This window comes from Kogia breviceps, chromosome 10 (assembly GCF_026419965.1).
Source record: "Kogia breviceps isolate mKogBre1 chromosome 10, mKogBre1 haplotype 1, whole genome shotgun sequence".
In the NCBI taxonomy this organism is placed as follows: domain Eukaryota; kingdom Metazoa; phylum Chordata; class Mammalia; order Artiodactyla; family Physeteridae; genus Kogia; species Kogia breviceps.
In genome coordinates, this window is record NC_081319.1 from 25,564,889 (window position 1) to 25,579,438 (window position 14,550).

At 41.5% G+C, this 14,550-nt stretch overlaps 1 protein-coding gene across 5 annotated transcripts in view; it reads left to right on the forward strand.

Annotated features, from left to right (window-relative positions):
• ADAMTS9 (ADAM metallopeptidase with thrombospondin type 1 motif 9) overlaps positions 1-14,550 on the forward strand; it is a 226,863-nt gene that overhangs the window by 69,551 nt on the left and 142,762 nt on the right. For all 5 annotated transcript variants that reach the window (XR_010842518.1, XM_059075759.2, XM_059075758.2 and 2 more), the window contains 6 exons: positions 3,493-3,703; positions 4,181-4,345; positions 6,155-6,319; positions 9,760-9,879; positions 12,483-12,587; positions 12,720-12,887. Coding sequence is in view for 4 of the 5 variants with exons in the window: in XM_059075759.2 (XP_058931742.1) it covers positions 3,493-3,703; positions 4,181-4,345; positions 6,155-6,319; positions 9,760-9,879; positions 12,483-12,587; positions 12,720-12,887 (934 nt within the window). In the remaining variant the exon portion in view is untranslated. The remainder of the gene's footprint in view (positions 1-3,492; positions 3,704-4,180; positions 4,346-6,154; positions 6,320-9,759; positions 9,880-12,482; positions 12,588-12,719; positions 12,888-14,550) is intronic.

Sequence of the window (14,550 nt, forward strand, 5' to 3'; positions counted from 1 at the left end):
ATTAAAGAAAAGAAAGTGAAGGAATTTTAGCCATGCCTTTTGGTAGACGTGTCTACGGTAGAAGTGACAGACCTTGTGGAGGAGAATTTAGAAATGAAAAGAAAAACAGGGGAAGTTTAGGATTAGTTTTTAAAGCCTCATAACTATACAGGTGCATGCTCATGTCTGAAATTAAGTAGAAGATCCTATTGATTGATTGATTGATTGCACTGCACAGCTTGTGGGATCTTAGTTCCCCAACCAGGGATTGAACCCTGGCCCTCGGCAGTGCGAGTACAGAGTCCTAACCCCTGGACCCCCAAGGAAGTCCCTAGAAGATTGTGTTTATATGTCAGCATTCAAGCTCATATTTTACTGGCATTTAAAGATTGTTGGAAGTAAAAAGTTATTTACTGAATAACAGGCAAATGCAGAAACTGAGCCCAAAGAAGGCATTACTGTCTGTCTTCTCTCTATCAACTTGACAGTGGCTGCTTTTATGATTTATACGAATAATTGGCAAGTATCTTTGTGCAAAACTGAAAGACTGGAGAGAAGATTAGTACTGGTTGCTCAAACTGTACAACAGTTTTTCCCCAAACATTTTTATAGAATGCTAGTTCAGCAGGATGGTCCACGGCAAACCAGTATGAGTGAGAAGTATTACTGACTGTCTTCTCCACTATGTGAAGATTTGTAATTCAGATTAACATTCTGAAGGCCCTGAGAAGTTCTCCAATAGAGGAACTTGCTTAAATCAGTAGTTCCCCAAATTATTTAAAATGCCACAATGCCCCCCACACCCATGGAGACATACGTATTTTTCTGTTTCCACTTATGAACAAACACTTTGCTTTTCTGCAATATAGTAACACATTACAGTTGTTACATGACATGAATGAATGAATTCAGAGCACTGAAGGTGAGATGACTTTCCAGTGTGATAATAAGTGAAGTAAGTGATAGCATTTTGAGAACTGTCCTAAAGCAGTGCTGTGACCTTTCCACAGACTACGCCACGTTCTCTGCCTGGGTTCTGGGGATTTTATGAATATCAGGGAAATTCTGGTACACTTTTCCAGCCCAAGCTGCTGGTGTGCTTTCTTGTAGGGGGCAGGATTCCTGGCTCCCTTATCCAGGATGGAAAATAACCCTTCCACGAGGAAATGATGATGAAGGCAAAGAGAAGGTAGCTCAGAATCAAAGGGCAGATGAAAGTTCCAGATGCCTCTGTTGAATTGGTCCACATTTTTTGCCTCATTTCCTTAGGGAAGTGAGAGTTTGCCCAGATTAAACTTTGACAGGATGAGATAAAGCACTGTTTTACAATCCCCATGTAACATGTTCCGGTTAGAAATAAATCCTCCAAATACCATGTCACTCTCATGGAAAATCTCAGTAGCCCACTTTACATGCCAAATGTAGGAGTAGGTCAACTGTGACTTACTTTTGAGCATTTGTCAGAAATTCCAAGACAAGCATGTGTCCAGTGCTCTTCTTCTCTTCCTGAGTGTAGAAGGGAGAACTCTTAGGGCATTGGGATTTGGCAAACCACGGAGTTTATAAGCAGGAGAGAATTAACGATCAAGAGCAAATTCAAATGAAGATTATATAAAGAAATCATCCTTTGGGGATTGCTAAGTTTGATCAACGAAACATGTTTCAAGCTCATTTCTTAGACTGTTCTATTCATTTTAAGCATTTTTTGTTCTTTTTTAAGCTCTAGCTCCATTGCTGGAGCATTAAAAGAACCACTTGATTTATCAGTACATACCGAGCACCTACTGTGTGCCAAAAAAGTCTTATAGGTACTAGGGATATAAAGTTGACAAAAATTTGTAGATTCAAATCTACTTTTAAAAGTGAATAATCATGGGACCGGAAGGGGTGAATAGATGGAGCACAGAGGATTTTTACGTCTGTGTGATACTGTAATGGTGGATATATATTCACTAAGCATATGTCTAAACCCATAGAATATATAACATCAAGAGTGAACCCTAGGGGCTTCCCTGGCGGCGCAGTGGTTGAGAGTCCGCCTGCCGATGCAGGGGACGCGGGTTCGTGCCGCGGTCCGGGAGGATCCCACGTGCCGCGGAGCGGCTGCGCCCGTGAGCCGTGGCCGCTGAGCCTGAGCGTCCAGAGCCTGTGCTGTGCAACGGGAGAGGCCACGACAGTGAGAGGCCCGCGTACCGCCAAAAAAAAAAAAAAAAAGAGTGAACCCTAATGTAAACTGTAGACTTTAGTTGATAATGATGTGACAACGTAGGTTCATCAGTTGTAACAGATGTCCCACTCTGGTGGGGAGTGCTGATGATGGGGAGGCTCTGCATATGCGGGGGCAGGGGTATGTGGGAAATCTCTGTACCTTCCTCTCAGTTTTGTCGTGGACCTAAAACTGCTCTAAAAAAAATTAGTCTTTAAAAAAAAAATTGTGGGACTTCCCTGGTGGTCCATTGGTTAAGAATCCGCCTTCCAATGCAGGGGACTTGGGTTTGATCCCTGGTCGGAGAACTAAGATCCCACATGCCGCCGGGCAACTAAGCCCACGTGCCGCAGCTATTGAGCCCGCCCACTCTGAAGACCATGTGCCGCAACGAAAGAGCCCATGTGCCGCAACTAAGACGCTAAACAGCCAAAAAAGAAAACAAATTGTATTTGAGTTATATAGACTATGGTCCATGGCTTCAACTAACTTATAGTCTTTATTCACAGATAATAATGTACACAGTTTAGCGTACTTGAAATTCACAATTATAGTCCAAATTATCCATTCCGTTATTAATTCACAGGATGTTCACTGAGCATTTTCCAGCACAGGCCCACAAAAAGGAGGTTTCCTAGGGAGTGTTTCCAACAGTGATTCCCTGTTAAAGCAGCCTCCTTGGGCTTCCCTAGTGGCACAGTGGTTGGGAGTCCGCCTGCCGATGCAGGGGACACGGGTTCGTGCCCCGGTCCGGGAGGATCCCACGTGCCCCGGAGCGGCTGGGCCCGTGGGCCATGGCCGCTGAGCCTGCACGTCCAGAGCCTGTGCTCCACAGCGGGGGAGGCCACAGCGGTGAGAGGCCCGCATACCACCAAAAAACAAAAAACAAAAACAAAACAAAAAAACAAACAAAACAAACAAACAAAAAACAGCCTCCTTGACAGATGAAAGGCTGGGTTGCATGAACCTTTTAAATATAAAATTGCTTTTTTTGCTCTGCTGAATTCCAGTGGGTTTTTTTTTTTTCTTTTTGGTTGCTTGAATTTCAGATTGACTGTATCAGGGGAGAATCTTCACAAACATAGAACCACTGACTGTCACTCTGTGACTTACGTGTACATTGGCAGCCATGAAAAATACATGGAAATGCCGGTTTTAAATTGGATTTCAGTAACTGACTGTGGCTTTGGGTTTCATGGTATTTGAGTTAAGGAAGAAAACAGAGCTCAATTCTTCTACCAGTCGAGTCTCGATAAGACATATATATTTAATAGAAATGTTGGTTTCTCCCCGTTGTTTATGCACAGGTGGCACGTGGCCAGCAGGAGTGAATGTAGTGCCCAGTGTGGCTTGGGTTACCGCACATTAGACATCTACTGTGCCAAATACAGCAGGCTAGACGGGAAGACCGAGAAGGTTGATGACAGTTTTTGCGGCAGTCACCCCAAACCAAGCAACCGGGAAAAATGCTCAGGAGAATGTAACACGGGTGGCTGGCGCTATTCTGCTTGGACTGAAGTAAGTTGGTTCTCACTCAGAGAGTCTTCTTCTTGGAGTAAGTCTGATTAGCTGATGATGGCTCCTTGCAGAGCTGCGTTGAGAAATCCCATTTAGAGTACCATGGTTGATTTATAATGGCTGCCCCCATTAAAACTGCAGAAGAGTACCATGATTAATTTGTAATGTCTGATGTGGGCATGGCATGTGGAAAATTGGGAGTGGTGGAACAACTCAACAGAACACTTTTTTCATATCCCACAAGCTATGTCCAATTTTGTTTTCCTTTGCCAGTTTGCTAATACTGACTTCGGTATAAACCTGGTAAATAAATGGATAACATAAACAGATACCCCTAAAATAACAGCTAGAATTGACCAGGCTTCGTTGGTTGGTTGTTTCTTAAGGACTGGAAGAGACAAGCCAGCCCAGCCAGTATCTTGAGCATGCTTGATGAGAAACTCAGCAATAATTTTATTTCATTTTTTGTCCTTTCAGTGTTCTAAAAGCTGTGATGGTGGAACCCAGAGAAGAAGGGCTATTTGTGTCAACACCCGTAATGATGTACTTGATGATAGCAAATGCACGCATCAAGAGAAGGTCACCATTCAGAAGTGCAACGAGTTCCCTTGTCCACAGTGGAAATTGGGAGACTGGTCAGAGGTGAGATGGGAAGGCTGTTATTTCCCCCAGCTCATCTCTGATACTCAATTCTGAGTCTCCCCCAGGTCAGTTCAAGGCTAGACCAGCTGCACCTTTCTCCCACCTCCTCTTGAGGAAACACCTCCAGTCTTCCACCTGCCCCATGACTGTCTCACTGGACATGACTGGTCCACTGGCGACCTCAGAGTCACAGTGGGTTTATCTGGATCACCCGCCATAGTAGCTTCTGTTGGTGATTTTTGAAGCTCCAGCTCCTCACCTTCCCTCCTCTTTGAGCCCTGGCTAAGTTGCTATATAAAGGAAATCAGGGCTTTCTTTATTAATTATAAAGCTGCATTGGCTTCGATCTGAAGTCAAAAATAAGATTCCCTGATTTCTTATCTTTGAAATAAGGGAATTAGACCCCAGTGAGTGACCTATTTGATTACCCATCTAGTTGCTAGTAGAAAACTTGGGAAAAAGAGAAAGGAGCAGGCTGAGTATTCCAGATTTATGCTTTGCTTGTCCCTTGCCCGATGAAGCATAAGGCTAACCGTCCATTGTGTAACATAGGTGGCCCGAGGACAGCAACTCGCTTTTATAGACAGTGTCAGTATTTCCTGGTGAGATTCTCACCGAGCAAGTGCCCCCCTCCACCTTTCTTCAGGGGAGCAAGTGGCAGGGGAACAGAAATTGCCTTATTTATGGGCCAAGTCAGGAATGTGGGGAAAGAGGTATTGCCCTGCTACAGCTTCTGCATCCATTCCCTTATCTCATCCGTGCAAGTGCAATATTAACTGTTTACTTTCAACGTTAAATAAAATCTGAATCGTAAAAGAATACTGTTAACGCCTCTGAAATGGCAGACAGGTAACAGTGCATGTGATTAAAAGTGTCTGACTCCTGGACAAATTAACAACAAACCTAGTTCTTATGTTCTGTGTTAACTAAGTGGCCTTAGATTCAATTCTAGTATTTAGTTAAAAAAAAAAAAAAAAAAACATGAAAGAAGGTATTGGGTTTAAGTTCTACTTAGATAGCTAATACTAGCTAAAGTATCATCTCAAATTAAGTAACACACCTTTGAGAAATACTTAATGAAATGGAAGTGGAAGATATCAAAGTATATATTCAGTATGATCCAACATTCTATAGCTAAAAAGACTGGGAAGAAAACAGCAAAATTTTAATAATAGTTATCCCTAGGTAGGTAGTGAGATTTGGGTTAATTATAGTTTTCTCTTTTTATGTGTTTCTGTATTTCTCAAGTTTTCTACAATGAAAGTAGATAATAATGATGATTATATTTATTTATTTAGATTATATTTAAGACTCATTGAATGAGCGTGTGCTAAGTACTTCACTTGGATTTTTCTTATTTAGTTTTCACAATTCCTGGCAGTAGGCATTTTTGTATTCCCCATTGTACAGATGAGAAAATTGAAGTACAGGGAGATCACTTAGTATCCACAGCTGATTAAAAACCAGTATTAGGATTAAAAACTAGGTTAGTCTGACTCGTAAATTCCCCACCCTTAACTCTTATGCTACCAAACCATGAATGCTGTTTTTCAGGATTTCAGAGCATGATGCTGTGTTAAGTTTATTCAGTGCTTGAAACTGGCCCAGAGCCTGGATAAATACAGAATGAATGAACGAATGAGTGAATGCGTGAAAAGCATGAACCTTGATGTATTTACAAATTGCAACGACTGAGAGGAATTGCTGTGGGAAAAGAGCACACCTGGTCCTGTTAATCAATGACTAATCCCCGGGAACCACGGTACATTGTTCAGAAATGACCCTGACTGGCTGTACCTTTTATTACAGTGCTTGGTCACCTGTGGAAAAGGGCATAAGCACCGCCAGGTCTGGTGTCAGTTTGGCGAAGATCGATTAAACGATAGAATCTGTGACTCTGAGACCAAGCCAGCCTCCATGCAGACCTGTCAGCAGCCAGAATGTGCGTCCTGGCAGGCAGGTCCCTGGGGACAGGTATTTTGAATGATAAAGTTCTTAACTACATTCTTTCCTTCTTATCTGGAGCGGGCCTGCAGAGGGACATTCCAGCGGCCGGGATTTAACCACTATGGCATGTGGCACGCACTGCACCTCCGTGGCGCCAAGTGATGGAAACTCTGCAACCATTTTGCCCCACTTCTGAGAGTTGCCGCTTGGCCTCCTGGAGCTGATTATTCCTTTTCCAGACCCACGTGCGTGTCTTCGCCCTTGGGTTAAAACTGTAGCTTGAGCACACACGAATTTGAACAAATTCACAACAGATCTCGTGCCTGGCTGATGTTATCTACTAGCGTGCAGCTGTGGGTCTGTTACAGAATGTGATCCAGCGCCAGTGTCTTTGGCAGGAGGGTCTGGACTGGGATTTGGAAGGGATGTTTTGGCTCCCAGTGTCATGGTTCCTACGTTCACCTCTCATAAATTATTCAGACTTTTCAAACAGAATTAATTAGATCAAAGGTTACAGGAATCATCTCTCTTGGAAAGAATCTTTTCCAAGCCCCCAGTGTAGGTTTCACAGTCATTTGAACTGTTCTTAAAGGAGAGAGTGAAAGTCTCCCTTGGGCTTTCATTTAAGAAGCCACTACTCTTGGAATTAAGTCTTTCCTAATATAGAAGCAAAAGCGTTCCAGGTACTATTTAAGTAGCACTCCATGTTCCCAAGAGAAGCAAAGCAGCTGCTTGCTGTCACTTGTGTAATCGCTTTAAGAATGACTCTCCCTCCACCCTGTCCAGCCACAGCCTCTTCCCTAGCTTACGTCTTCATTTCCAACATGCGTGCAGTAAATGAGAGCAGCTTTATTACTACACCCTTAGAATTTCTATCGTTCACATTGGCACTCTTCCTCTCCATTACACAGCATCCTTGGTCAGAATGGTTGATCACGTTTGATCACACGTATTAAACAGGGGGAGTCCACTCATGCCCCAGATCTTGCCTCCTTTCTGTCTATATCTGCTAGCTCTTGTAAATAATAACAGGAGGAGAGCACAGCTCAGGACCACTGTTAAGATTTGAATATAACATCTTTTAGAACTAAAAGGCCTGTTTTTTTTTATGTGTGTTTATACCAGGTCAGTCCTAGCCAGAAATGTGTCCTTCCTTTGGCTGAACATGCAATTTAGGGCAACAGACTGTTTCTTAAAATATTGAAGAATAACGCATGTTCATAAGAGAAGTTTTGCAAAAAGTAATTTAGCCAGAAGAAGAAAACCACACTCCTAGCTCTACACTGCAGAGTTAATACATTTATGATTGTCTCCTTATGTTTTAAAAACTAAAAATAGGATTGTATTTAATCAATTTTTTGTTAATTGAAGTAAAACTCACGAAACAAAATTAACCATTTTAAAGTGAACAAATCAGTGGCATTTAGTACATTCAGAATGTTGTACAACCACCACCTCTATCTAGTTCCAAAACATTTTTGTCACCCCAAAATACTCATTAAGCAGTTACTCCCCATTTCCCCTTCACCCCTGCAGCCAACAATCTGCTTTCTACCTCCATGGATTTACTTATTCTAAGTATTTCATACAAATGGAATCATACAATACATGACTGTTTGTGTCTCCAGCTTCTTTCACATAGCATGATGTTTTTAAGGTTTATCCATGTTGTAGCACACATATGTACCTCATTCCTTTTTATGGCTGCTTAATATTCCATGTATGGATATACCGTAATTTGTCGATCCATTTATCCCTCTACAGACATTTGGGTTGTTTGCACCTTTTGGCTATTGTGAATAGTACTTAATTCTTCTATCAATGTTTGGTAGAATTCACCAGTGAAGCCATCTGGTCCTGGACTTTTCTTTATTAAGAGGTCTTTGATTACTGAGTCAATCTTTTTACTTCTTATAGGTCTGTTCAAATTTTCTGTTTCTTTTGAAGTCAGGTTTTGTGATTTTTGTGTTTCTGGGTAATTAGTGTATGTTTGGAAATTTGTGTGTTTCATCTAGATTGTCTAACATGTTGGCATATAATTGTTCATCGTACTTTCATTATCCTTTTTGATTGCTGTAGAGTTTCATTTCTGATTTTCGTTGTTTGCGTCTTCTCTCTTTTTAGTCAGTTTAGGTAAAGATTTATAAATTTTGTTGATCTTTTTAAAGAGCCAACTTCTGGTTTTGTTGATTCTGTTGTTTTTCTATTCTAGTCTTTTTTTTTTTTTCCTTCTTCTAGTTTTGAGTTTAGTTTGTTCTTTTTCTAGTTCCTTAAGTTGTAAAGTTAGGGTATTGATTTGAGATCTTTTTTTAAAAATAATATACATGTTTACAGACAAATTTCCCTCTGAGCACTGCTTTTGCTGCATCTTTATATTTATTAAAACATAAATTTTATGTTTTATTTTTGATTATATTCATCTGAAAGTACTTTCTAATTTCCTTTGTGATTTCCTCTTTGATCCACTGGTTATTTAAGACTCTGTTGTTTTATTTGCACATACGTGTGAATCTTTCCATTTTCCTCCTGTTATTTGTTTCTAACTTCACTCCATTGTGGCCAGAGATGATACTTTGTGGGATTTCAGGGTTTTTAAATTTATTGAGACTTGTTTTGTGGCCTATTATATGGTCTGTACTGGAGAATGTTCCATGTGCATTTGAGAGGAACATGTAATATGGCAGGGGGGCAATAAGCAAAAATGTCTCAGCACTTTTCTACTGAAATTTGGCAGTAAGCACTCACCTAGTTGCTTTAAGTGTTTGATTAGCTTCCAGAGTTAAAAAAAGATTTTGCCATTTTTTGCCAGCTTAATAGTTGCTTCAGTGGAGGGATCGACTCTTGGAGCTTCCTGAACAGCCATTTCCATGACGTCACTCCCTCTACTTATTGTTTTTTAGATGCTTGTTAAATCTAACAATTAGGCTTAGTGGCTACATTTTCCTTATGATCTGTTTGCCATGGTGCATTTAATTGACTTTCAGTTCTCGCCTAGTTAAGTGGTTTCTAATATTTTGCCTTTTACAAATAATATTGCAAAGACCATTCTTATACAAAAATATTCATGCAAACTCTGATAATTGCTTTAGGAAAATTTTCCAGAAGTCAAATAAGAGCTATATAAAGTACGTATTTTAGCCACAGCATTCTGCTAGGTAGAGTGTGAAAGATGTAAAAATGATTGAAATGTACTCCCCTCCTTCCAGGGGTTCACAGTCAAGGAACTGAACTCCTACAAACATAATTCCAATGGGAGGCAGAAATAATTCCATGTAATATCTTGATAATCGATCAGTATAATTTGTACAGAGTAGGATTACCTGCTTTTACCTAATATCTTTGAGTGCCAGCCCTCTGGCCCACTATGATGGAAATATTTTTTCTCTTGTAGAATGTTATAGGTAAAGTTAGGGAAGGAGGACATTGTCTAGATTGTATATACTTTCTGTTTTATTTCTTTCCCCCAGTGCAGTGTCACTTGTGGACAGGGATACCAGCTAAGGGCAGTGAAATGCATCATTGGGACATACATGTCAGTGGTGGATGACAATGACTGCAATGCAGCAACGAGACCAACTGATACCCAGGTAAATTTCCTTTGTCCAAATCAGTGATTGGCTTTGGGCACTGATGCCAAAACTTCCCAGGAGCTCAGTCAAAACTGAAGTCCTTTCATAGTTAAGTATGTAGGTAGAGGAAACAGTAGACCAACTAAATTGTTCTGGATTTACTTATTTGTTACATTCTGGATCTATAATATTTTGATGTACCAGTTTTGTTCTTCTCTGCTTATTGGAATTGTATGTAGGCTTGATTCTGATTCTTATTGGATGGCAAAGGTTGACTCTTTATGCTGGTTTTCTTGAACTCAGATTTTTTTAATGATTTCAATGTAGGGTTTGGCAAATAGTATCATATGTTCAGGCTGCATGTGCTGGAGCTGGCTTGTTCCAGCTCACAAGCGATGGTTGGTAAATTTTCAGAAATTTTGCAAGCTGGTTGTTAAATTCAGCCATTATTAAAAATTGAAAATAAAAACCTATAAATAAATAGATGATATTAAAAATTAAGTTGAGAAATACTCACTTTTCCCTTTCTAATTATTTTCCTGCAGTTTACTCTGATTTACATCACATTTGTACATATTTGTATGGTGGAATACTGTACAGTGGTGAGCTACAGCACATCCCTTTTTAACTCTGTGCTCATTGATATCAAGTTGGTAGCTTGAAATTGGCCATGGTGAGAGTACTTACACCACAGAAATCAGTAGATGCTGTAATTCAGAGTTTAATTGACTGTTGTATTGATTGTTTAGACTTTTAAAAGTGAGGGAACAGATGTTAATAATGCAGACTAAACTTTTAAAAGTCTTGTGTCTGCAGCTGTTATGTTGTAAATAGCATAAAAAAATAAGGAAATATTTTTCTGGTATTTGAAAATTATTTTCTGGTTCAGCAAAGAAATTGTTCATGTCATTGGGTGAGTGAGTGAAGTTCTGACATACATCTTCATTGTTTCTCTTTCACGATACCCTTAAATGTAAACAAAATATCAACTGACATTAATGTCAGAACTACACTTGTCCAGCAATGACAACCATCGTTCAGCCACAGATTCAAGCGTTCAGCAAAAACAACAAAAGTATTCTGTGAGAATCAATTGGCTCTCTGAAATTTAAAATAAAGAATTGTTATTTTATTGTTATTTGTAAATTTTATGCTACACGTTCTTTATATCAGAAAAACTTATAATAAACAAGCATATATATACATGCATAGGTACATGTAATATGTGTGTATGTATATAGGTATATACACATACATATCTATACACACTCATAAGCACGCCTTGTTTCTCAAGAGAGCTAGTTGGTAATCATTCACCAGCAGGCTATTCCATGTGGACCTTGATTTTAGCATAATTTGTGTAAGGAGAATATGTAAAGAGAAGACTTGGGTTTGCAGATGAGCTTTGCTAATTGCAGAAGGCAAGATTTGAACCCAGACGACACGCAGAAGTTATGCTCTGAGGCCCCATCTGGCCACTGTACTGCCTCATCTCTGAGTGCCCTCAATCTGCTACTTGGCAACATGTGTTGTTGATGGATGCAGAGTCTCAGAAAAGGAAATGAATATGGCAGTGTTGTTCACGCTGTCATTGCTGATCAGTTAACCAAACACCGCTTGTAACTTGTGTCATCTTTATTTTTTTTATTGAAATGTTCCAACCCACTGCATGATAAATGCCAGGGAATTAAATTAGCTGCGACATCTAAACACGCAGAAAGTAAGGTCTTAGTGACTCCCTTAGAGATTCACAACATACGTTTCTTAGTTATTCAGTAATATCCATGCACTGACTATAGGGCAGTTCCTGCAGCTGCAGCATGTGAATAAGTTTTTCACTGTGCAACAAGTTCCCCGTGCCACGCTTTGGACCCCAGGCAGAGGAATAGACAAGGTCTGAACCAAATAACAGAGCTTCCTAAAGTCACTTCAGCGCTGAGCCTCCGGCACTTCACACTGTGCTGGGCACAGGCCATCCTGGGTATTTAATGGGTATGTATTTAATCCAAGAACATTTGATAACCGCTGAGGCTGGGGATGATTGTGAACAGGTGTGTACTTCCGATTTCCCATTTGGAGATCTGGGAATATTACCTACGCATGGATCACCTCAATCCATCATAGGAATTGCCTCTGAGTGATTGAGGGGTGTGATACAAATTCTGGGCTTTGTGATATTGAATACACCTCTTGTATCTAGAGTTGACCTTCTTTGGGGCCTCAGGAGCTATCTGTGGGTACACTCGGAAAGCATGTTCATGGTTAGCAAAATCTGATTAGGAAGTGAATTGAAATGTAGGAACAGAAATTGGCCTGCAGAATGTTTCAAAAAATTAACAGTTGATCATTTTAAAAGGTTATGCTGCTCTTTCCTAAACTGTGTGTCCTTTTACAATATCTTCTTCACACAAACAGGTAAATAAACGTGGTTTTGTATTAAGGCACCCACAAAGGGTCTCAGATTATATCCCATTTCACAGTTGAATCTGTAGTCGGGGCTGATGTCACGTGACTTGCCCCAAATCACCCAGAAGTCTGAGATCTTAGAATTCTTAGTCCTTATATTTGTCTACGCCATGACTGAAAGGTAACTTTGGCTTTTTCTTCCCGTCCGCGTCTAGGACTGCGAACTACCATCTTGTCACCCTCCCCCCGCTGCCCCGGAAGCAAGGAGAAGCACACACAGTGCTCCAAGGACCCAGTGGCGATTTGGGTCTTGGACGCCAGTAAGAACGGAAGAAGTAGAGAGGGTTGGGGGGAAGGCAGACGTTCTCTGACACGACTCGAGAAAGTAGGTTTCTATCCAGTGAGTGACTGTTTCAGATAACGTCTCTGCATTGTTTTATTCCAACACCCAGTGCTCAGCCACTTGTGGAAAAGGTACCCGGATGAGATATGTCAGCTGTCGGGACGAGGATGGCTCTGTGGCTGACGAGAGTGCCTGTGCAACCCTCCCTAGACCAGTGGCAAAGGAGGAATGTTCTGTGACCCCCTGTGGGCGGTGGAAGGCTCTGGACTGGAACCCGGTAAGCAAGTGAATTCTTTGGAATTGGGAGAGGACTGGGGGAGCTGAAAGGAGAATGACTAGTCGTGGGTCCCCAGGGTCAACGGGTACTGTTTTAGAATTGGACTTGGTTGTGAGATATTCTTCTCCACGTATGTGCAGCTGGTATGAATCTTAGCCAGATGTGCAAGAAATGCACATTTTTAAAAAATGTGTAAATCAACTTACAACCCCTTCAGCCCACATCCTGTTGGGCTGGTTGGAAAATGCAGTCTTAACTGAGCCAAGTCACATTAGAATGTAGTAGGCTTGTGGGGTACCAGAAGTATCAGGGAGAAGTGGGGGGAGTAAGGGGAGGGCCTCAACTTGCATCTGGGTGCCTCCTGCATCCCATGGTCCCTTCGAGTCCTGTGCCTCTGGCTTCCCTGCCAAGAGTGAGAAGCAGGAACCCTCAGACAATGCTGGGGACCCAGCCGCCTGTGCACACCAGGAACCACCTGTGGACTTTTATAGAAGTAGAAAAATCTTTGTGTTCAGGTAACTCCTGCTTTCTGTCTTGCAAAAGCTCCCGAGTCCCGGAAATACAGAGCTTAGGATAGGTGAAGAGAATGGAGATGAATATCGCAATAAATACCATAGTACATATATGAAATTTGAGAGCTGGATTCAGAGAGAGCTGTGTAAAAATCCAGACATTGACATTAACTGTCTGCTTGACCTTGAGCAGTCTGGTGTTAGTCCTTGAACCTCAGTTTCTTCTGCTCTTAAAAGAGGCCAGAAAGAATATCTACCTTATAAGGCTGTTGTAAGGATTATTTGAGATTCTGTCTGTTAAATGCTTAGAACAAAGAAGGTGCTCAGTAAATGGTAGATAATCTCACTCTCACGCCTTGAGCTTCCACACATACACATGTACATCTATCAGATCCATCTGTCTACTCAGCAGGTATTTAGAAAGAGCAGTGACTGACAAATAAGCAAGTCCTTGCCTTTATGAAGATCATTCCAATGGCGATTCCAGTCAGTGAGCACATAAAGATATAAATATGTGATATAGCACCAGATACTGATGCATACCAGAAGAAAGGTCACACACAGTCATCGCAGAGAGAAAAGAGGCGATGTGCTTTTAGACAAGGTGGTCAGAAAAGGCCTCACATTGCATCGAGCAGGGCTTGCATGGAGTGCAGCAGTGAACCCCATGGATTGTTGTACAGCAGAAAGTAGAGCAGCTGCTAAGACCCTGAGACGGGGGTGTTCTTGGCCTGCTCAAAGAGCATCCATAAGGCCCGTGGGGCTGGAGTGCATGCAGTGTGGAGAGTGATAAGAGATGTGTCAAAAAGGTAGCCGGTGGCCACATCATGAAGGGGGCCTACTGGGTCAAGGTAAGGCCTGTGGACATTATTCACAGTGAATTGGGAAGTCACTAGGTGAATGACATGATCTGACTATTGTTTCCAAGGGTCATGGTTTATGATATGTGGATAACAGACTTGGGTTGGGAGGAAGGCGTCAAGATCACAAACAGGAGCCCAGCTGAAAGGCCACTGCAGTAGTCCTGGCAAGGGAAGGCGGTGGCCTGGACTAGGGAGGTGATGGCAGAGATGGTGGCAAGTGGCTGATGGGGATGTATTTTGCATACTGGGCCGACAGGGCTTCTCCATGGAAATGACCATGAGGTGGGA